The sequence below is a fragment of the Sus scrofa genome, chromosome 6, assembly GCF_000003025.6.
Source record: "Sus scrofa isolate TJ Tabasco breed Duroc chromosome 6, Sscrofa11.1, whole genome shotgun sequence".
Classification (NCBI taxonomy): domain Eukaryota; kingdom Metazoa; phylum Chordata; class Mammalia; order Artiodactyla; family Suidae; genus Sus; species Sus scrofa.
The window spans coordinates 53442115-53465882 of record NC_010448.4 but is presented as its reverse complement, the minus strand read 5'-3'; the positions used below and the strand labels follow the sequence as shown (position 1 = coordinate 53465882).

Sequence of the window (23768 nt, the reverse complement as noted above, 5' to 3'; positions counted from 1 at the left end):
ACAGAGGGCAAAGGGAGCCTTGGCGAGGTGGAGGTGAGGGATGGGGTAGGATGAGGCCCCTCCATCCCGGGGAGACAGTGACCTCAGGGAGCTCCCCGCCATCTGGGGTTACCCCCTTGCTCCTCCCCACACTCTGCCTTCGCTGGGGCTGTGGACGTGGGACTTGCTGGTCTCAGGAGCCAGACCTGGCCGGGTGGCCCTGGCGAGTCCACCCCACGCTGAGCCTCTCCTGCCCCAACGCGGTGCTGGCTGCGCCGAGCCCGCCCCAAAGCCTGAGGTTTCAGCCAGGAGAGCAGCGCCTGCAGGGAGACCTGTCCCGAGAGCCCCGGGACCCTCAGGGCTTGATCCTGCCTCGGGGGCTCCCCTAGCTTTTCAGAAAGCTCCTCTGTGCCTTCATGCACACACGTCTTTACAGGGGTGCGTGCTTTCCTCTGTCTCCGTGTAAATACCTACAGGTGGAAACCCTGGATCGACCATAGGGTGGGTGTATGGTTAACATTTCATATTCCCACCAGCAGGGGGCGAGCGTTCCTGTGGGGGCGAGCGTTCCTGTGGCTCCATCCCCATCCTTAGCTTCGCCTGCACTTGGGAGGGTCAGGTTTGTGTGTGTGTATGTTTTTTGGGGGGTTATTTATTTATTTTCCCACTGTACAGCATGGGGGCCAAGATACACTTACATGTATACTTTTTTTCCCCACCCTTTGTTCTGTTGCAATATAAGTATCTATAGACACAGTTCTCAATGCTACTCAGCAGGATCTCCTTGTAAATCCATTCCAAGTCGGAAAGGATAACCCGAGCTCCCCATCCCTCCCATTCCCTCCCTCTCCCCCCCCAGCGGCCACAAGTCTATTCTCCAAGTCCATGATTTTCTTTTCTGTGGAGATGTTCATTTGTGCTGGATATTAGATTCCAGTTATAAGTGATATCTTATGGTATTTGTCTTTGTCTTTCTGACTTATTTCACTCAGTATGAGAGTCTCTAGTTCCATCCATGTTGCTATAAATGGCATTATGTTCTTTTTTATGGCTTGTTTTATTTTTTAAAGTTTTATTGAAGTATAGTTGATTTACAATGTTGTGAGGATTAGTTTTGTTTTTTGTTTTTTTTTTAAGTTCGACATTCCAAGGGGCCTATGGAAGACATGATGGTGATTTTTTTTTTTGTTTTTTGTTTTTTTTTGGTTTTTTTAAGGCCACACCTGCAGCATATGGAGGTTCCCAGGCTAGGGGTCCAATCAGAGCTACAGCTGCTGGCCACAGCAGTGCAGGATCCGAGCCACGTCTGTGACGTACACCACAGCTCACGGCAACGTCAGATCCTTAACCCACTGAGCAAGGCCAGGGATCGAACCTAAAACCTCGTGGTTCCTAGTCAGATTCATTTCCACTGCACCATGATGGGAACTCCCAGATATATGTTTTGCAAATATTTTTCCAGTCTGTGGCTTGTCTTCTTGCTTTCGCAACTGTCGTTTGAAGAGCACAAGATTTTTGTTTTGATGTAGTCCCATGTATTTTTTCTTTATTGTACTTCATGCTTTTTGGTGTCATAAACATGTCATAAATATTTATCGGATCTAAGGTCACTAAAATTTCCTCCTTCATTTTCTTAGAAGGGTGGAATGGCTTTCACTCTTCTTTTACAGCTTATGCTTTCATTTTCTTCCATGGCTCCTTATCTTGTTCAAATCCATCCATCCTCTTGGCCCCTGGGAGAGATAAAGATGAAACAATTAACATAGCAATCTCAGGTCTGTCAGCTTAGAAAGGTCGGCTTGCAAGCTTGGCCCTTGCCTTGCACGGAAATTGGCTGATAAGCATTTCCTTCCACTGATATGAAACTTTCCTAAATGATAAAAATATTTTCTCTGCCTAGACTGGACAAAATAATATGGTTTACACTGCTGGCGCCTGCTCGCCTTTTGAAAGTCTGGAATATGAGGACACGTTGGGTAGAAGGTGCCTACGTGACCAGCTGCCCCCCTAAAATCCTTGGGTCCTGAGTCGCTAAAGAGTTTCTCTGTGTAGAAACATCACACACCTGTTGCCGCATCTGTGTTGTCAGAGAAACGTGTGCTCAGGGTGAGCCCTTGTGGGAGGGAGCGAAGGTAAGGAACCTTGCACCTGGATTCCTCCAGAATCTCCCTCTATGATTCTCTGTGTATCCTATAATGAATCCGCTCAATACTGACTTTTTTTTTTTTTTGCTTTTTAGGGCCACACCCGGGGCATATGGAGATTTCCGGGCTAGGAGTCTAATTGGAGCTGTTGCCGCCAGCCTACGCCAGAGCTACAGCAACACGGGATCCAAGCCACATCTGCGACCTACACCACAGCTCACGGCAACACCGGATCCTTAACCTACTGAGCGAGGCCAGGGATGGAACCTGCGTCCTCATGGTTCCTTGTCGGATTCGTTTCTGCTGTGCCACAGTGGGAACTCCGACTCTATACTGACTTCTGTAGGACCATCTGGCACATCTCCGAACATGGGGGGGGGCGCGGTTTGGGGATCCTGATAGAACCGGCAACCCGGGTTGGAGCCAGACAGAAACGGAGGTAAGTGAAAGAAAAAATGCAAAACACATCCCCCACCATGCTCTTTGCTGTTCCATTGGGTGTGGGTTCGAGGAGGCTAATGCTGAAATAGCTTTACGAAATTTCTTTTTAGGGTATGGACGTTCCCAGGCTGGCGGTCCAATTGGAGCTAGGGCTGACGGCCTACGCCACAGCCACAGCCACGCAGGATCCAAGCCACGTCTGCAGCCTACATGGCAGCTGCATCGCCCAGATCCTTAACCCACTGATCAAGGCCAGGGTTCAAACCCACATCCTCGTGGATACTAGTCAGGTTCTTAACCCACTGAGCCACAACAGGAACTACCTATTTTGAGAAATGGTGCCATTTCTTACAGGAAATGACAGCGATGGGAGATGGGAGTTATGTGTATTTTAATTGGTGGTAAAATACACCTAATCTTACATTTGATACCGTCACAATGTCGTGCAAAACCAGCACCTCTATCTAGTTCCAAGATCTTTTCATCACCCTCAAAAGCAGACCTGTATCCATTAAGCAGTCACTTCCCACCCACTCCCCTTCCCCCCCCAGCCCCCCAGCGCCTGGAAGCCACTGATGCACTTTCTGTCTGTATGGATTTGCCTGTTCTGGACATTTCTTTCTTTTCTTTTCCTTTCTTTCTTTTTTGGTCTTTTTAGGGCCACACCCACGGCATACGGAGGTTCCCAGACTAGGCATCGAATCAGAGCTGCAGCTGCCAGCCTACACCACAGCCACAGCCACAGCCACAGCCACGCAAGGTCCAAGCCATGTCTGTGACCTACACCACAGCTCATGGCAACACGGGATCCTTAACCCACTGAGTGAGGCCAGGGATCAAGCCCACATCTTCATGGATACTAGCCAGGCTTATTTCTGCTGCACCACAATGGGAACTCCCCCCAGACACTGTATTTAAAATTGCAACTCCTTGGGAGGTCCCTGGTGGTCTAGCAGGTTAAGGATCTTGTGCTGTTACTGCTGTGGCTCAGGTCACCACTGTGGCTCCGGGTATGATCCCTGGTCCAGGAACTTCCACATGCTGTGGGTGCGGCCAAATAAATAAATTTAAAAAATGCACCTCTTCCTCCATCCCTCTCTACCCCCTTTTTCTCATGACACATCCTTGGCATCCTAGGTATCTTTAGATTTTTTTTTTTCCTTTTGTCTTTTTGTTTTTTGAGGGCCGCACCTGCAGCATCTGGAGGTTCCCAGGCTAGGGGTCTAATCAGAGCTGTTGCTGATGGCCTACGCCACAGCTCACAGCAATGCCGGATCCTTAACCCACTGAGTGAGGCCAGGGATCGAACCTGCAACCTCATGGTTCCTAGTCAGATTCGTTTCCGCTGCACCATGATGGGAACTCCAACAATTTCTTTTTTATCTTTCTTCTTTGAGATGTGTAAGCAAATCATGAACAGAGTTTGTCCTTTATTTATTTATTTATTCCAGCCTACACCACAGCCACAGCCACGCTGGATCCGAGCCGCGTCTGCCACCTACACCACAGCTCATGGCAACACCAGATCCTTGACCCACTGAGCAAGGCCAGGGATCGAACCCACAACCTCATGGTTCCTAGTCAGGTTCATTTCCGCTGTGCCATGACGGGAACTAGATTTTTTAAATGCTGTTAACTGACTCCCCCAACTAGAAGTTTCACTCCATGTTTTTGTTTTTTGTTTTTTCTCCTTCGTGGTATGTGCATTTAAAGGAGTGCATGGCAGAGTTCCTGTTGTGGCTCAGCAGGTTAAGAGCCCAACTAGTATCCACGAGGATGCAGGTGTTTGTTTTGTTTTGTTTTGCTTTTGCTTTTTAGGGCCACACTCGCGGCATATGGAAGTTCCCAGGCTAAGGGTTGAACTGGAGCTGCAGCTCCTGGCCTATGCCACAGCCACAGCAACACCGGATCTGAGCCAAGTCTGAGACCTACACCACAGCTCAGGGCCACGCCAGATCCTTAACCCATGGAGCGAGGCCAGGGATCGAACACGAGTCCTCATGGATCCTAGTCAGGTTCCTTCCCGCTGAGTCATGACAGATATTCCGTAGGATGCAGGTTTGATCCCTGGTTTCTCTCAGTGGGTTGAAGGATCTGGCATTGTCGCAGGCTGCAGCATAGGTTGCAGATGCGACTCAGATCTGGCGTGCATTGTGTGTCAACAGCATCAATGTGGAACACCTTTAATTTTCACAGGAACCATCTTTAACATCTCATTCATTTGAATGTTCATTTCTAAACAATGGAAATGACTGAATGGTGCAAAAAATATATGTGAACCAGGAAAGTGAACCGAGTCATTGTTGGACTTAGAATTCTTATCTTCCCCTCCCTAAGATAATTCTTATCTCTTTCTAGGCAAATACCAGTTTCTTGGAATTCAGGAAGGTTGGATGGGGGAGGGTGGGGGAGAGAAAGATGCTTTTCTTATCAGGCCCTTGGCTGATAAGAAGCCAATGTACATCCTTAAAAGGAAAGGGCCTATTTCCTGTTTTAAATGTTTTAAAGTAGGGCTTACAGGCAATTCTTCCACTGGAGGCAGATGCCAAGTCCCACCAAGTTCCCATTAGGCCGTTTTCATTTCACTGGTAATGCTGAGCCACCAACACAGGTGCAAACATTAGGAGGCAGGACGTATTCTGGTGAATACGGTAACTGAAAGAGCTAGGACAAATGTTTTGGTGCGGGGTACACGGAGGAATACAGAAGCTCCAGGAGTCTGGAAACCTTCAGTGGTGCTGGTGACAGGGATGTTTACTCAAGTGTCACCTTCTCAGTGAGGCCTTCCCTTACCATCCTCTTTTATTTTTATTTATTTGTTTATTTATTTATGTCTTTTTGTCTTTTTGGGGGGCCGCACCCACGGTATATGGAGGTTCCCAGGCTAAGGGTCAAATATGAGCTGTAGCCACTGGTCTACGCCAGAGCCACAGCAACACCAGATCCGAGCCGCGTCTGTGCCCTACAAAACAGCTCATGGCAACGCTGGATCCTTAACCCACTAAGCAAGGCCAGGGATCCAACCCACAACCTCATGGTTCCTAGTCGATTTGTTTCCCCTGCGCAACAACGGGAACTCCACCATCCTCTTTAAAAAAAAAAAAAAAAAAAGGCAACTTTTTATTTTATGTCTTTTTAGGGCTGCACCTGCGGCAGGCATATGGAAGTTCCCAGTCTAGGTGTCCAATTGGAGCTGTAGCCGCCGGCCTGCACCACAGCCACAGCAACGCGGGATCCGAATCAGGTCTTGGACTTACACCACAGCTCACAGCAACGCTGGATCCCTAGCCCACTGAGCGAGTCCTGGGATCGAACTGCATCCTCATGGATCCTAGTCAGATTAGTTTCCGCTGAGCCACGGGAACTCCCCAGTGTGGGCCTATAAATTAAGTCTCATCAACTGCCTGGGACCATCAAAGCCCAAGCCGCAGCCCCCAGGCTCCAAGAGCCCCTCTGGCTGGGCCTAGAGAGAAGTCTCCGGGGATCAATCTACTCCCTCCCAATCAGAAAGCAGCAGCTACCGCCTTGCCCCCGCCTGCTGCAGTGTGACTGGGAGTGTGGTCAGGGAGTCTGGCTTTTATCCGGCCTGCTGCAACGTGGCCCTGTGAGGGGAATCCTGAATAAGGGCGACGGGGACTTTGGGGGGCGCGGGAACGTCCCAGGCCAACTGGTTCCGGGTGCGGGCTCTCGGCGCCCCCTGGCGGCTACCGTCTCTCCAGCATCTCCACTCGCTTCCGCTAGAACTGAGGTTCCGTTCTGGACACTCAGAGAGAGGGGGGCGTTAATGTTCCGGCAGGACCGGGGCACCGCCAGGAGACCGCTCCAGGCGTGGTCTCCCGGGCCTCACCGCCCTGGGTCCCCCGCTGCAGTGGTCAGCAATCCATCCCTAACACGACCTCCTGGCCACCACTCCTCCCTGTTGCGGGTACTTCCAGGCTCTTGGGAGTGGTTCCTCTGCCAAGGAGGGGTCCCACCTCTCTGGCTGCCTCTGCTGTGTCCCTTTTGCAGGTTCCCCCCTCCCCTCCTTCAGCCCTCCCTCTCCCACTCCCCTCTCTCCTCCTGGCTTTTGTCTACTTCAGCTCCCACTGCCCCCAGTGCCACCCACGCCCACACGCTGACTGTCTCTCCCTGACTGGTCCTCTGAGATCCAGTTCTGGGTCCAGCCACTAAGGCCCCTTCACCGTTTACAAGCCTAACAGACCATCTAGGCTGAATCTTGCCAAAATCCTATCTGCATTCCTCTGCCCCAAACCCACCTTGTATATTTATTTTCCTTTTCAGAGCCACACCCAGGGCCTATGGAGATTCCCAGGTTAAGGGTGGAATTGGAGCTACAGCTGCCGGCCTACACCACAGCCACAGCAATGCCAGATCCAAACCACATCTGAGACCTACATCACAGTTCACCCACAACGGTGGTTCCCTGATCCACTGAGCAAGGCCAGGGATCGAACCTGCATCCTCATGGATACTAGTCAGATTATTTCTGCTGCGCCACAACGGGAGCTCCCCAGACCCACTTTAACTTGTTTCCATCTCAGTTAACCTGCTCTTAACTCATTCTTCCTCCATCCATTCAATTTTCATTCATTCTCTGTCTCCCTCTGCAGCTCCCCACTAGCCAGGAAGGGATTAGGGCTTTACTTCCAGGAATCTGTTTCTGGAACCATCCTATCTCTGCAGAGACCATCTCTCTCCACCCAGAATATTCCAGTGCCTTCCAGGGTCTCTCCTGCCCTCTCACACTCACACCCACACACAATCTCTTGGCTAATGTGTGCATTTCACCTTCAAAATGGATCCTGAATCTGACCACTTCTCCCCTCCACTGATTCCACCTGGTCCTGCACCATCATCTCCCGCCTGGCCTATTGCAGCTGCTCTCTCCCTTCATCTCTTGCCCAGACAGTCCCCAGCCACAGCCAGAGGGACTGTCTCCTCACACAGTCCAAGCAGCCTGGCACGGCGTGGCCCCATGTTGCATCATGGGGATCGCTTTCCACATTCCCTCTTTGAATGGCTGCAGGCACCCAGGTCTCCTTGTCCTCTCCTCAGGCTCTCAACCCCAGGGCCTTTGCACTGGCTGTTGTCTGTACCTGGAAAGCCTGTTATTCCTCTCTCATTTTATTCCAGTTTCTACTCAAATATCAATTACTAGGAGAGGACTCGGTGTTTTGGGTTGATACCTGGGGGGATGAGTGGGGGTGGGGACAAATGAAAGGGCAATTTCAACAAGAGAGACTTGTCCTGGGTGGACTCTCTGATGTGGGCGAGACACTTACACTTACCCTGGTCTGTGCTTCAGATTTCTCAGTGGTGAAGGAAAACAAAACAAAACAAAAAAACCCACAAACAACAGCAACAAAAACCCACAAGAGGGTAGAAATAGTACCTGTCACACTGGGACCAGAAAAATGACCTGGGACAGAGATGCTTTCTAATTATGGAACAAGACTAATTGTTTAAATGACATCATCATTAAAGGAAAAGGAGGAATCCATCATGCTGCCAGGGTTCTGGCCCAGGGGATTTATGTCATTCCAGAGTTTGGAGCATGGGAAGGTTTTGTTTGTTTTTTTTCCTTTTCATTTAAGGCTGCACCCAAGGCATATGGAAGTTCCCAAGCTAGGGGATCTAATCAGAGCTGCAGCTGCTGGCCTACACCACAGCCACAGAAATGCCATATCCTTAACCCACTGAGCAAGGCTAGGGCTGGAACCCAGATCCTCACGGAGATGTCAGATTCTTAACCCACTGAACCACAACAGGAACTCGAGGAAAAAATATATATATATATTTAATTCTAAGAGCTTTCCAAAATCTGCAAGAAACTCACTTGGGGGAGTTCCCGTCGTGGCGCAGTGGTTAACGAATCCGACTAGGAACCATGAGGTTGCGGGTTCGATCCCTGCCCTTGCTCAGTGGGTTAATGATCTGGCGTTGCCGTGAGCTGTGGTGTAGGTTGCAGATGCGGCTCGGATCCCCCGTTGCTGTGGCTCTGGCGTAGGCCGGTGACTACAGCTCCGATTCAACCCCTAGCCTGGGAACCTCCATATGCCGCGGGAGCGGCCAAAGAAATAGCAACAACAACAACAACAAAAGACAAAAGACAAAAAAAAAAAAAAAAAAGAAAGAAACTCACTTGGAAAACTGACATATTTGCTGTGTTCATTTGCCAGCAAAAGTGATGGGAGGCCCAGAGAAGGCAAGGGGCTTATCCAAGGCCGCACAGTAGCTGAGAGTCAGGGTCCAGTCAGGATTCTGTCCATGGAATCTTAGCCCAGCCTTTATGAATGAGGCAGGAGCACAGACGGATGGAGGCCGCCAACCCTTTGTGTTCACCTGCTCCTCGTGCTCATGGAAGGGGGTGGGGGTGGGAATTGGCCTATGGTCTAAAACCTTCCTGTGGGAGTTCCCACTATGGCTCAGCAGTAAGGAACCGGACTGGTGTCCATGAGGATGCGGGTTGGATTCCTGGTCCTGCTCAGTGGGTTAAAGATGCAGTGTTGCCATGAGCTGTGCTGTAGGCTGTAGACACGGCCCGGATCTGGCTTTGCTTGGCTGTGGTGTAGGCTGGCAGCTGCAGCTCCAATCCGACCCCTAGCCTGGGAACCTCCATATGCCGCAGGTGACGCCATTTTTTTTTTTTTTTTAAAAGGTAAAAATCCAGCATTATTCGGAGTTCCCACAGTGGCTCAGTGGCTAATAAACACAACTAGTATCCATGAGGACGTGGGTTAGATCCCTGGCCTTGCTCAGTGGTTAAGGATCCCGCATTGCAGTAGCTGTGGTGTAGGCCGGCAGCTACAGCTCCGATTTGACCAGTAGCCTGGGAACCTTTATTGCAGCCCTAAAAAGCAGGGAAAAAAAAAAAAAAATCCAGCATCCTTCAGGTGTAGACCCTATTAACCGTGGCATACATCTTCCCAAGTGCCCTCCTCTGTGGGTTTATTTACATCTTTAAGCGGGTCAGGAGCAGTGTCCTCTCCCCATTTAACAGTTTTCTGAGACAGACTGTATTTCTCCCAATTATTAAAAGTTCTTCACAAAGCTGGGTGTTGTGTGGGTTTTTTTGACCTTCTTAGGGCCACCCCCGCGGCATATGGAGGTTCCCAGGCTAAGGGTTGAATCAGAGCTGTAGCCACCGGCCTACACCTCAGCTCACAACAGCACTGGATCCTTAACCCACTGAACAAGGCCAGGGATCGAACCTGCAACCTCATGGTTCTTAGTTGGATTTGTTTCCACTGTGCCACGATAGGAATTCCGGAACTCCTGTTTTCTTCTTAAATGGTGATGAACTGTCCCACTGCACAGACATCTTGGTTATAAAAACCCGTTTCCTATTATCTACACTTGGACTGCTTCTAATCTTTTAAACAGCACAAAGGCACACAACGCTGCATATATCCAGGAATCCGCCTTTGAACTTTTTTTTTTTTTTTTTTAGGTTTGGAAAAGCTGGAAAAGGCACTAAGAAGGAAAAGGAATCCCCCGGAATCTGCCTCCAGGAGCTGGCTCAGGGTTAGTTCAAGGAGCCCCAGTGTGAACAGCAGCAGAGCCTGTTTGCTTTTCTGCACAAAACAGCAGAACAGGGAGTTCCCGCCATGGCTCAGGGGAAATGAACCTGACTAGCATCCCTGAGGACAGGTTTCATCCCTGGCCTCGATCAGTGGGTTAAGGATCCGGCGTTGCCGTGAGCTGTGGCATAGGTCTAGACGTGGTGTAGACCAGGGGCTACAGCTCTGCTCTGACCCCTAGACTGGGAACCCCCATATGCTGTGGGGGCGGCCCTAAAGACAAAACAAAACAAAAACAGCAGAACAGGAACCTGCCCCGGTCACTGCCCATGCTTCTGACTGTGGGGGAGCAGGGAGTGGCAGCAGAGGCCCCAGCCCCCAGGGCCCGGGCGCCCCTCGGCCATGACTACGTTTCCTTCCAGCCCCTGCAGCCCTGCCTACCCACCTCTGCACCCACTTTCCCCACATTTCCGGCTGTTTCCTTTGGGCTCGTTTCCCAAGACCTCCATCAGTGGGTCAAAAGGTAAGAGTGTTTATGAGGAGTCTTTGGCACAGATTGCAAGTTTCCACATTTTTTTTTTTAAACCACTTTTTGTTTCTTCCCAAACATTATAATAGCCAACGCTCACCAGGGCTTCCTCTGTGCCAAGTCCTGCTCTAAGCACTTTTCCTGTGCTAGCTCCATCCTTGGAATAACCCACGGTGAGCTGGGCACTCTTGTTATGTCCCTTTTGCAGGTGGGGACTCTGGACAGAGAGGTGAAGTAACGTTCACGAGGGCCAAGGTCACACAGCCAGTAGGTGACAGAGCTGGAATCTGAAATCCGGACACTGGCTCCCAAGTCCATGCTTTTTTTTGGCCGCACCTGCCACATGCAGAAGTTCCGTGGCCAGGGATCGAACTTGCACCACAACAGTGACAATGTCGGATCCTCAACAGCTAGGCCACCAGGGAACTCCCCAAGTCCCTGATCTTTGCCGCAATTCAAGGGCGCTGCCTACAGTGCAAGGCTGGCCCTGATCTTGAAGTGCCACCAGCCTCACACTAAATCCAAATGTTTTTCCCCCAGAATTATTAAGGAAGATTTGCAGTAAAGGGCAGTTTTCTTTGGATCACCATGTACACCACCACCTAGACTCTCAGTAACATGTCCCTGGTTTTTTTGTTTTGTTTTGTTTTTGCTTTTTAGGGTCGAACCTGCGGCATATGTAAGTTCCCAGGCTAGGGGTCCAATCAAACCTATAGCTGCCAGCCTACACCACAGCCACAATTCAGGATCCGAGCTGCATCAGCGATCTACACCACAGCTCATGGCAACAAGCTTAACCCACTGAGTGGGGCCGGGGATCGAACCCTCGTCCTCATGGACACTAGTCAGGTTCGTTACCACTGAGCCACAGGAGGAACTCCACCCCTGAATTTGTTCTACGGGGCGTCCGGGCATCTGGCCGTCCTCTCCCCCTTACTGAAGTGTGCATTTCAAATGAGGCCGCAGACAAAAGGGCACCGCAGCAGTTTGCAAATCTACACCTCAAGTTCAACTTTTTTTTTTGTCTTTTGCTATTTCTTGGGCTGCTCCAGCGGCATATGGAGTTTCCCAGGCTAGGGGTCTAATCGGAGCTGTAGCCGCCAGCCTACGCCAGAGCCACAGCAACGGGGGATCCGAGCCGCGTCTGCAACCTACACCACAGCTCACGGCAACGCCAGATCATTAACCCACTGAGCAAGAGCAGGGACCGAACCCGCAACCTCATGGTTCCTAGTCGGATTCGTTAACCACTGCGCCACGACGGGAACTCCTTTTTTTTTTGTTTTTGTTTTGTGAACATTTTTTTTACTTCTAATGTAAAACACATGAAATGTAATTTTCACACAATAAAAGCCAAAAATGTGCCTTTGCTGCTGAGCCCTGCTTCTGCATACATGGCACAGACCCAGTCCCCTGGGCATCAGCAGCAAGGACCTCCTCAGGACTCGGCCCACCCTCCAGCTGCAGACCTCGCCCTTGGCTCCTCATACTGGATGGATGACCTGCTGGCCATCTCTGGGCAGTGAGGTTCCTCCCTGCCTCCAGCAGCTTCCTTCAGACTCCCCCGCCACAGTCCCACCCCAGGATGGGCCAACTGGGTCACAGGCCAGGGCTTCAGGCTTTAGCAGATGCCCAGAGGCTTCAGTTTTCACCTCAGCTTACCATCCCCTGTCGCATTTGTTGTCTGTACAACTGAACTGTCCTTTTATTTTCAAGATGGGAGGGAGCAAGAGCAGGTACGGTTCCTTTTTTTCCGTATGCCACAGCTGCACATGTGGCATACGGAGGTTCCCAGGCCAGGGTTTGAACTGGAGCTGCGGCTGCCGGCCTACACCACAGCCACAGCAACACCAGATCCAAGCCGCGTCTGCAAACTACACTGCAGCTTGTGACAATACCAGATCCTTAACCCACTGAGCAGGCCCAGGATCAATCCTGAGTCCTCACAGATAGTAGTCAGGTTCGTTAACCACTGAGCCACAATGGGAACTCCCAGATCTACAATAAATAAAGAGCTACTGCAAAAAAAAACCAAGAAAATGACAAACAGCCCAGCAGGAAAATGGTCCAAAGCCAGTGTGGAGGAAACTGCCAGTGATCTCATGAAAAGATGCTCAACCTCACTGGTAACCACACAGCTAAAATAGAGATGGTGAGACCACACAGCAGTAAAGCTATGAGTAAACAAGGCGGGGGAGCGGGTCCTAGCCTGCTGAAAGGTTAACATCAGCACAGTCTACACACAAAACTATCTGGCTGAGTCCAAACGACTTTTCAGGTACACGTCCCCTGTAGCCCAGAGATTCACTTCCAGGCACTCGTCCTCCAGAGGCATGTGACATGACACAGGGACACAGGTATCCCTGCAGCTTCAGCGGGAGCCCTATGTGCCTGGCAGAGTGGAATCACCACACTCAGACCGTGGAACTCTACGTGGCTGTGAAAAAGGAGGAGGCATGCAACACAGACACAGACAGCTCTCGACATGCGCTGAAGAACAAGTCACAGGACCTAAACTTGTTGCCTCATTCCCCCCGAGGCACGGAAGTGACCCCTCTTCTGATGCACATGTACGTCACTTAACAGAATCACATGGGTCACACGGAGCCATTCACTCGAACTGCAGAGACAGCTACCTCTGCGGACGAGAGCACCAGATGCAGGGCAAAGGGCAAAGGGGACGCTCACGTGTTTCTTTGGTGTGTTTACCATCCTTCTCTGTGACTTCCAGTGAGAACACAGTCCTTTATCACTTGCAAAACAACGGTTTTAAAAAGTCTTTTATGATGGGGGGTTGGGGTGGGAGGACGAACCCCCTCGGATGTGCCTGTGCCCTCACCTTGAAAGGGGCGTGACCCTAGCCTTCTCAACTGGGTTGTTAAGAGGGCTTGACGGGACGCCCCCTGCTTAAGAGCCCAGGAGGTACAAAGCAAACGTCAGCTGCAGCTCCGAACAACGGGACAGGGCTGCCGTCACGGTCACTGGGGCTGCTCCCCCATCAGAAATCCAGGTTTGGCCCCCAGCCACCTCCCTACACCCCACAGCCCGCAGGCCCGTCCCCGCTGCCCCTGTTAAGACCCTGCTCACATCCATCCAGGCAGCAGCCCCACCTCTGCCAGTTGGGCCCTCTGCCACGCCCTGGGTGCCCGCCAGGCTTTGGTGGGGACGGAGACCCTGGTCGCTCCATCCTCGTGTGCTAGACGGGCAGAGCCCGCAGGAGGGAGACAAGTCACACAGAGGCCCGAGCTGCTGGTCAGAAGGCGCTTTATTGAAGGGCGGGGCTCTGTCATCCCGCGGCGGCTATAACCTGGGGACAGAGGGGAGACGGAGGGTGGGCGAGGGGAATGGGGCCCCACCTCTGTCCACCTGACACCTCTCTTCTGGTCTGGGCACTTCCATTACTCCTTGGGGACCCTCCCTGGCTCTGGGTCAGGTGGCTCTGGCAGGCGGACCCTCTCTCGGGCCTGCCGGAGGGAGCATGTCTCCACCACTGGCCACAGCGACCAGCTTTGGGATGGGCCCCGGGACGCGCTGGAGACCAGCGGGGGAAGGGAAGCGCCACTCACTGGATCTCCCGGAAGGCCCGCTTCTCCACCAGCTTCACTTTGTACTTGCGCTTGAACCTGCAGGGAGACCTGTCCAGTCAGCGGCCACGAGCGCATCATCCGTGGGAAGGCTCCTGACCGCCCCCCCGCCCCCCGCCAGCCCTGGGCCCTCACTTGGCGCGCTCGCGAGGCTCGATCATGTTTCTCCGCTGGAAGCTCTTGAACCGGTCCCGGAGGATGTTGCCCTCGGGCTGCAGGTCACAAACGGGGAGGCCTCAGCAGGCGCCTGGCAGAAACCCTGGGTCCCCGACATCTCCATGGGGTCCAGTGGGAATCAGCCCTGCAGCCGCGTTAACCCTGTGTACCCAGGGACTCAGCCTGCCCCGGGCTCACGGGGTCACAGCACGGACGCTCAGGCTGCCCCCGAGCGGGGTTTGGAGGAACCAATAGGAAGGAGGCTGGAGAAGTGGAGACGGGCGTGCGGGGCAGAGGGCACAGCGAGGGCAGAGGCAGGGGGAGCGCGGGCACATGGTCAGACTACTAGTGAGGCACAGCTGCCTGGAGTCCCAGTGGGCCGGACCACACAGGGCCGGTGGCTGTGCCAGGAGCTAGGCTCCCTCCCAGGGGCACTGGGGAGTCATGGCAGCTTCTGAGCAAATGAGGAACAGGGTCCATTTTCAGCTTTTGGGGAGACCCTTCTGGGACTGAAAAAGAGGTGGGGCTGGGAGGAAAGGCCTTCTGGGGTTCCAGGCTCAACTACCACCACCCAGCGCCTCCACCCTGGGGACCCCGCGCCCTCAGCCCCCAGGCATCAGCCCAACCAGCCCAGCCTGGGGGCAGCCATGATGTCGCCCATAGTCCCTGGGGGACACGGGGAGCAAGGATGAGTGTCATCACCGGGCACGGGGGTCCCCGCTACAGCACCCTAGCAACCCTGCTGGACAAGTACCTTCAGGGTCCGGAGCGAGTCAGACAGCTCGGAGCTGAGCTGCACGTCAATGTCGGGGTCCTGATACCTGAGAACAAGGGGGCAAGGCATCCAGGGCTCAGCCCAGTAGGACACGGGACCAAAGGCCCCTCTTGGCAAGAACAGGCCTGGCAGGGGTTTTGAGAACCTGGGGCTTCGGGGGAAGAGATGGTCTCCCAGGACGGGCCCGGGACCCCTCCCAGCTGCCCAGGAGCCCCCAGACGAGGCCTCACTTGAGCCGCCCCAGCCGGCGGGGCTTGTCGGCCTCCACCAGCCTCTGCGCCTGCCGCCGCTCCCGGCGCCGTGCCAACTCCGCCAGCCGCCGTGCCACCTGCGCCTTGATCCCACGCAGCCTGAAGAGCTCCTGGTGCCGGAGCCGGGCGGCCCGCACCGCGGCCTGCTGTGCTCTCTGCAGGGACAGGGGGGTCAGGGCCCAGCTGCACACCACACTGCTCGGGGACCCTTCCCGGCCACCGCTCCCGGCTTTCCCACAGCACTTGCCTCCTGCAGCCCCTTCCCTGTCTCTGGCCTGTAACTCCTCCCACACCCCCACCTCCCACACCAGCACCAGGGCGCCAGGCTTGACTGAGTGTGGCCCCTGCTGCATCCCCAGAGCCCAGAGAGATGTCTGGAGGATGCCGGGAACTAGGTCTCAACCAGCAATGCAGCTTGGAGGAGCCCACACAGCCCCAGACACAGGCTGCAGACAGAAATCCAGCTGCAGGAGCAGGGGAAGCAGACCGGGGCCCACGGTGCTCACCAGCATCCGGGCGGCCTTTTCCCGCCGCCGCTGCTGCTCCGTCTTCTTCTCCAAGGAGGCCAGGCGGACGGCTGGCGAGGCCTCTGCTCCTTCGGCCTGGTCTCCTCCAGCCTCCAGCCCCCGGTCCTGGCCCTCGGCCAGCTCCCCCTCCCCGTCCGACTCCTCCAGCAGCCCCTGGCACATCTCCTGGAAGGCGGACTCCTGCGGCAAAGGCGCGAGGCTCGAGGTCAGGCTCCGGGGAAGGAGCAGGCAAGGAGGGCAGGCGGGAGGCGGACCTGCGCTCACCTGGGTGGCGGCCTGCTCGGCTGGGGGCAGGGCCAGCTGCCGCTCCAGCTTCTCCACCTCTTTCTGCCGCTGCAGCTCTACCTCATGGGCCGCACGGAGCAGAGTCTGCAAGAGGGCAGGAGACAGGTGAGACCCTCGGTCCCCAGAGGCCCCTCCCCTTCCACCTGTGCCCTCACCCCGGTGCCCACACCCGGGGCGGCCCTGGCCCCTCCCAGCAGCAGCCTGAGGGGGCTTCTAAGCCTTAACCTCATCATGCCAGCCCTGCCTGTTCTCTTAAAGGACGGCCTGATCCCAGCAACCGCCCGGATCCCATCTCTACGAAGCTCCCAGAACAGGCAAATGGCACAGACAGGAAGGCACAGCGGCTGCCTAAGCCTGGGGGAGACGGGAACCAGGCAATGGCTGGCGGCCAGGACGTTTCTGGGCCGATGGAAATGCTCCAGAACTGACTGCAACAATGGCAAATTGGAGGACGCAGGAATCCTGTCTCAGAAAAGTAGTTATCTTCACAAAAAAGTTTTGTGTGTCTTTTTAGGCCGCACCCGCGGCACATGGAGGTTCCCAGGCTAGGGGTTGACTTGGAGTGTCACTGCTGGCCACAGCCACAGCCACACAGGATTCGAGCTGTGTCTGTGACCTACACCACAGCTCATGGCAACACGGGATCCTTAACCCACTGAGCGAGGCCAAGGATCAAACCTGCATCCTCACGGATGCTAGTCAGATTCGTTAACCTTTCAGCCACGGTGGGAACTCCTAGAAAAACTTATTTTTATAAAAAGAAGACCATCTGCTCTCTAGGTGGGGACCAACGTGCATCATCGAGAAGCCTCTCCTGCCCGGGGCCAGTCTCATCCTCTCGCCGTTCAGGGGCCCAGGCGCAGTGCACCACCTCCCGCCCCCAGTCGGGAGTCCATCTTACCGGACTGACGCTGACCAGTACTCCCAGGAGCACCCGCCTCTATTCAATAACCTCAATTTTGTTCAAGGAACCTGTGCTCCCCAAGGGCAGGGGTTTCTTCCCTCTGCTCACGACAGCTGTGACGCTGTGACTCTCAAAGATGGCTTTTCTCCTTGCTAACCCTGCTACCTGTCTCGCACAAAGCTCACTGGGTCCCATGGCTTGTTGCTAACAGCCAAAGGCCCCATGGGATTCCTGAAGGGTGCCGTGGTCTCACTCACCCCTGGGCCTTTGCACATGCTGTTCTCTCTGCCTAGGACACCCCTTCCTTCTCCTCTTACCATAGCAAACTGCCACCAGCCTCGGCTCTGATACCCCCTCCTCCAGGAAGCCTCCCGCCTCGACTCCCAAGGCTGTCTCAGTCTCTACTGAGTCCCCACTACCAGGTGGGCCCAGAGGAAGCCCCTGGCGAGGCCACGTACCTGGTGGTCCTCAAAGGACGGGTTGTAGGAGGCTCCCGCGGGGGTCACCTCCACAGCAGGCGCCTGGGAGGGCTTGGTGTGGAGATGCTGAGGCCGCTGGAGGACAAGACCAGGGCAGGGTCAGGCCCGGGAGCCCCCTGACTCCAGCTCTCCGAAGAGCCAGTGCCAGAGGCCTTGGCGCCGGCCACAACCCGCAAAAGGGGAGGTGCCTGGCCTCCACCCTCCCAGAGGCCCCCCACCCCTCCTCACACTAGCTGCCAGCCAGGCAGGGTGCTTCTGCCCAGGGGCTTGTCTTCAGCCACCCCCTTCCTTCCCACACTGGGGGCCCGCCCCCCCACAGCCTGCCCCGCCCCAACCGAGCAGCCCCCGAGCCCATCGCTCTCTGCAAACGCAGGTACAGTGAAGCCCAGAGCCCACTGTGCGCCTATGCCGCCCCCATCCCTGCCCCCGCCTGGAGGCTTGCCCCTCACGTCTCCCGCCCGCTGTACCACTTCTTCCTCCAGGGACGGCCTCCCCACCTCCCTAGAGCGTGTCCCGCCCCGGCCCCACCCTGCTGTCACCTCTGAGGCCCTGGCCTCGCTGCCCGGCTCGCTCGTGGGGTCCTGGTCACAGGACATCGGGACTGTCCCCACGCAGCCTCCCTTCACCCCCAGGCCACACTCCCACCCACCTTCACCCCTTCTTCTTGGTCTGCTCCAGGAAGAACGCGTCCTGGCCTTCCAGGGGCCCATCCAGCGGGTCTGTGGAGGCAGCGAGGAGCGGCCACTGAGCAAACTGGGGAGCCCCGAGGGCCTCCCCACCAGCCCTCCCCTGTCAGAGATGCACGGACACCGGGAAGGGCTGTGAGCGCCAGGCAGGGCGCGTCTGGACCAGAAAGCTGGAGAGAGCAGGGCCCAGAGGTGAGAGCCAGCCCCGCGGGACCGGGAGCTCAGAGGGAAAGGGGAGTTGGTCCAAGACACCCAACTGCCCAGACCCCCAAGGAACGGGGGCAGCAGGAACACTCACTGTCTTTGGCCCAGAGGTCATAGAAGGGACGCCCGGCGGCATCCTGGGGCCCAGGCTTGGCTCTGGCCGCAGGAGGGTTGAGGAGCCGGGCCTGCGCCCTGCGCACCTCCCGGGGCAGCTCGCCCTGCTTGGCCAGCTTCTCCCATAGCTGCTCCTTCCGCCGGAGCTTCTTGGCATTGGGGACCTGGTGGGCAAGGACGCTGGGTGGGGGGAAGCGGTCCAGGCGCGGTGGGTGAGTCGGGCTCAGGCCCTCACTGGCACCCCCGCCCTCCTCCTCCTCCTCACTCCAGCCAGCGGGTCAGGGACTCGCTCCTGAGCCCCAGACCGAAAGGCACAGGGGCCTCTGGGGCCCTGGCCCTGGAGTCTCCCCTCAAATCACCCTGTCCACCCCACCCGCTCCACCTTCCCCTCCCTCAGGGGTTGGTCACTAGGCCCTGCCCGCCTGCCTCCTGACCACGGCTCCGGCCAGCCCCTCCTCTCCATCCCCGAGCCTCTGGCCAGGTCCAGGCTCCATCCTCGCCTGCCCCAGCCCTGAGCCCTGAGCCCCAGCCTCGCTGCCTCCAATTGGCTCTCCGAAGCCCAAAGCCCACTCCATCTTCCCCTCCAGCAACCTCAGTGGTCAGGACCCCCCTCCCCAATTCCTTTAGGCCCAAGAAGAGGGGACCGAGGCCAGAGAGGGACGAGGCCAGACCCAGTGTGGAAGGGGTAGTGGGACACTCACTCTTTGGGGGCAGGGACCTTGGATGTGTTCTCTAGGACGAGGTCGATCCGAAGGGGTTTCTTGAGAAGCAGGGACCTCTTCTGGCTTCTGGTCCTCTTCCTGTTCAGCTCTGGGGGCAGGAGAAAGGAGAGGGCTCAAAGCCTCGGCCTCCCTGCTACCCAGGGCCAGCTTCCCACTCCCCTCACTCCAGCTCCACCGCGCCCACCAGACCCGTACCCAGGCGGGACCTGCAGGCCCCGGGCCGACCCCATTTCCCACGGGAGGAAAGAGGCCTGCGAGGTGCCCAAGCTGCAACGCTCCCTCCACACCCACTTCCTGGGTCAGGGAGCCAGACCCACAGCCCCATGGACAAGGGGCTGCCAGGGGCAGCAGGGAAATGACCACAGAGCCACGAATGCTCACCAGGAGCAAGCAGGTGGTCGGGTGACACGGGAGGCCCGGGGACCTGGACACGGGACCCAAGACCCGATTCTCAGCACAACAGCGCTTTCTGCCTTGACTTCTAAGCCCAAGACTGAAAAGATCTCGAGGACAAAACCCACCTCCTTCCCGCTGTCATGGGACCTCGTGAAAGTGACCTGGCTGCTCTGCGCCTCCAAAATGAGACCGTCTGATTCCTCCTTCACAGGGTCGGGGGGAGATGTAATCACGGCCGACCGCCGTCTGAACCACACGGGGCACGTGCTTACGAGCGGGTTTCTTTCCAGAGGAAGCGCTACCTCACTGCCCGGTCCTCGGGGGTTGAATTCCGTTATGTGGAACCGTGGATACAGGGAGGGGGCTCTTAAAAATTACCCCCGGATTTCTGACTGTGTGGAGGCTCTGCTCCCCCAACCCCTGCACTGTTCAAGGGTCCTCACTGCATCTCAGGAGCCCCAGTACTGGGATCCCCTGCGAAACCGCACTTCACTGCCATCCTCCCTTTCTGTTTTCTTTTCTTTTTACACCCAAAGCAAAATCTGTAACTACTTCCCACCTGTTCGCCAGGGCAGGTACCTGCTGCCATGCCCGCTGTTCACCAAGCAGATCTACTTACGTTGGTGAAAGTTGACTTCTTTCATTAACCCTTTCTTACCGGCTCATGCCAAGATTCCTGTTCCTCAGAGATCCCCTCATTTTCCTTAGACTGGACCCCTTGACCGATCTCATTCATGTTCAGAAGGATATTCTGGAGTTCTCGTTGTGGCTCAGCGGAAACGAATCTAACATCCAGGACGCAGGTTCGATCCCCGGCCTCGCTCAGTGGGTTAAGGATCCGGCATTGCCGTGAGCTGTGGTGTGGGCCGCAGACCTCACATAAGCCAGCAGCTACAGCTCTAATGCGACCCCTAGCCTGGGAACCTCCATGTGCCACAGGTGTGGCCCTAAAAAGAAAGGAAAAGAAAGAAAGAAAGGTTATCCTGCTGTTATAGCAGCCTGACTTTTGCTCATGAAAGCAGATGGACCTCTTAGCTTTTCTACCCCCTCCTTAAAGCAGATGGCTTACTCTGTCTGTTTTTCTAGACATTGACAATAAACCCTGCCACTCACCAAAACAAACCCTAACATGCTTCTCCTCCACTAGTGTCTGCATGTCCCCACGCTGCATCTTGGCAGATTAAAGCAAGCATGTTAAAACGAGTTTCATACCTTCTCTATCAACTTGATACTTCTGCTCTATTTTATTTTTTTTTTTAGGGCCACACCCATGCATATGGAAGTTCCCAGGCAAGGGGTCAAATTGGAGCTACACTGCCGGCCTACACCACAGCCACAGCCACGCCAGATCTGAGCCACACCTGTGACATACACCACAGCTCATGTCAATGACGGATCCTTAACCCACCGAGCAGGGCCAGGGATCGAACGTACGTCCTCAGCGATGCTAGTCAGATTCATTACTGATGAGCCACCATGGGCACTCCCTTCTGTTCTCTTTAAAGCATACCTCACTAACCAAAACGGGCCTGATTTCTCACCCCCCAGCCTTGACTTGCTTTTCTGCAAATTAACCTCCTAATTTATGTCTTATTTACTCATCGGCGCACACTGCTGCTGGCTTCTCTGGCCACTGAGATCTCCAAAACCTCAAAAAGAAAATGAGTTCTTGAAGGTAGTTGCTAACTTGCGTTTTTTTGGCCACATCTGCAACATGCGGAAGTTCGTAGGCCAGGGATCAAACCCACACCACAGCCATGACCTGCGCCCCAACAGTGACAAAGCCAGATCCATAACCTGCTAGGCCGCCAGGGAACTCCTCTAGCTTGCTTTCTGTTCATTCCAGGCCTTCTAGTCTACAGTAAAGACCCTTTTCAGCAGCTGTTTGTCACCCAAGCCACATCATTAACACAGATTCTTTCACAAGTTGAGATGAACTAGATAACGACTAATCGTGACCACACGATGCCACCCTTCCTCACCTTTATTCTTGGAGCCAGTGTCCACGAAGAAGAGTTTTTCATCCGGGGCCTCTGATATCAAGCCACTGGGAAATGCAAACGCAGAATATCAGCCACAGAAGTTGGGAGGAAGCAAACTGCTGCAGAAGGTGCAGATTTAACCCCTCAGGGCCCAGCTATCCCATTATGCTCATTCGGACACGCTCTTCCCCCATGAGACCCCTCCAGGTCAGGGCCCCATCCCTCCACTTTGCGGAACTTAATACTTAAAACGCGCTAAGCTTGGGTGGGGGCGAGGGGCACAGTAATACTAGAATGTATTCGTTGTTTACCTAGGTTCTAATTTAACTGGGAGTCTTCTAACCGGTAAACCTATCACGTCCCCATCCCCGCCACTTCCCAGCGCTGCCGGGACCCGCGCTTCCTGACCCCCGGAAGTCCCCCCAGCAGCTCGGCCTCGCACCCCGCCACCCAGAACCAGGCTCAGCTCCCGGAAGTCCCGCCCCACGCACCCGCTCGTGCGCTCCTGCAGCCGCACGTCCTCCAGGAACTGGTCGACCTCCAGTCCCAGCGGCTCCTGAGCGAGCCGCCGCCACCCCCGCTTCTTATTTCTTGGGCCTCGCCGCCGCCGCCTCAAGGCTGGGTCCACCGAAGTGGGCCGCAGCCCCAGGAAGCCAGAGTCGGCCTCGCTTTTTGAGCAGCGCGCACCGCCAGCGGCACTACTTCCCGCCGCCATCTTGTTAAAGGAAGCACTTGGCCGCCAGCACCCTGAAAGTCGACTTCGCGCATGCGCGCGCCGGCCCCCCGCCCTCTCCCATGACCTCCTTCCGGTGGCCGCCATCTTGGTAAGGTGGCTGGAGCCGCAGAGGGGCGTGGAGGCCGCCCTTCTTCCTCTGTTATTCGGGTCAGATCCAGGTTGTAAGTTTGGGGCTCTAGCTCTCAGCGACGCACCTCTCCCGGCCGCCCAGGGATACTTTTAAAATCTGAGTATTATTTTTAATTTTTTTATTTCAAAACAATCTAGTTTTCTTAAGAAAAGTTAGAACCATGACAGATTTGGCACAAGACACGTTCCAGTCTCAAAATGCGTCTTTCCACGTTCCAACCCTAAGAATCTTGGAAATCCGAGAGCTTTTTGAATGTCAAGGTTGGGAACACAGAAGGTTACATGCGAGGAATGTTAGAAACTCTAGAAGCGCAGGCTCCGAATGAGTCTTTTCTAAGCTACGGAGCAGTGCTTCATTTGCTTCATCTGTGAAATGGGGGCGGTAATGGTACATCTGCCTCATAGGTTATTCTGGAGCTAAAACAGGGTAATACATACAAAGCCCTTAAGGTTGTGCGTGGCATCTCATTGTTAGCTATTGTTACTGCCTCACTCCCTGAGATTTCATCTTACAATCAATTTTTGCTGTTTACAAATAAGGAAGGAAGCTCAGGGGCCCTGGCAACCATCCATAGGGATCGAGAGCCTCCTAAAGGCCGTTCTCCACTCGAGAAGGAAAAAGGTACAGAGCGGGAAGGCGCCACGCAGCGCAACTCCGCATCGGGAAGGTGATAGGCCCGGATTGTGGCCCTTGGAGACCTGATCACCTACCACCTGGGACCGGGATTGCAGTCGCCACCAGCCAGCCTTGCTGCAGGGTGTCCGCCAGGGGGCGCCGGGAGCTGCGCCACCGCGCGAGCGTGGGCGGGAAGGGCGCGAGGCCAGCGTGTCCCGGGGCGCCGTGGGTGTGGCCCTGGGTGTGAGTCGGCGGACCGCGAGCGGGGTCCGCTGCAGAGCGGAGGCCAGAGCCCCCGGGCGTGAGCGAGCGCACACTTGGCGGTCCTGTTGGGCAGCGTCCCCTCCTCCCCTCCGAGTGCCCGTTGGTCCCCAGTGTTACGTGTCAAGAGCTGTGTACCTAGGTTGGGTGGACGAGGGCGGGGGCGCGCGCGCGCGGGCGCCCCAGGGCTTGGTTCCCAGGCCCCCGCGGCAGGAGGTAGAAGGGAGGGATGTCCCGGAGGGAGGGCCCCAGAGAAACTTTTCTTTGGAAAATATGTCGGTCTGGCCCCCAGCCCGGGCCTGAGTCATCAGGCTCCCGCCGCATTGAGTCATGGCCTCCACCCCGGAG

General features: G+C 55.3%; 1 protein-coding gene across 1 annotated transcript; it reads right to left on the bottom strand.

The window, feature by feature from the left end:
* Positions 14176–22430, bottom strand: NOP53 (NOP53 ribosome biogenesis factor). Its single transcript, XM_021094646.1, is given in 12 exon segments — positions 14176–14236; positions 14333–14409; positions 15108–15174; positions 15359–15534; positions 15886–16086; positions 16171–16275; positions 17554–17649; positions 18214–18293; positions 18559–18758; positions 19280–19388; positions 21679–21743; positions 22170–22430. Coding segments are annotated over 12 exon segments (1461 nt in total). The 5' UTR covers positions 22394–22430.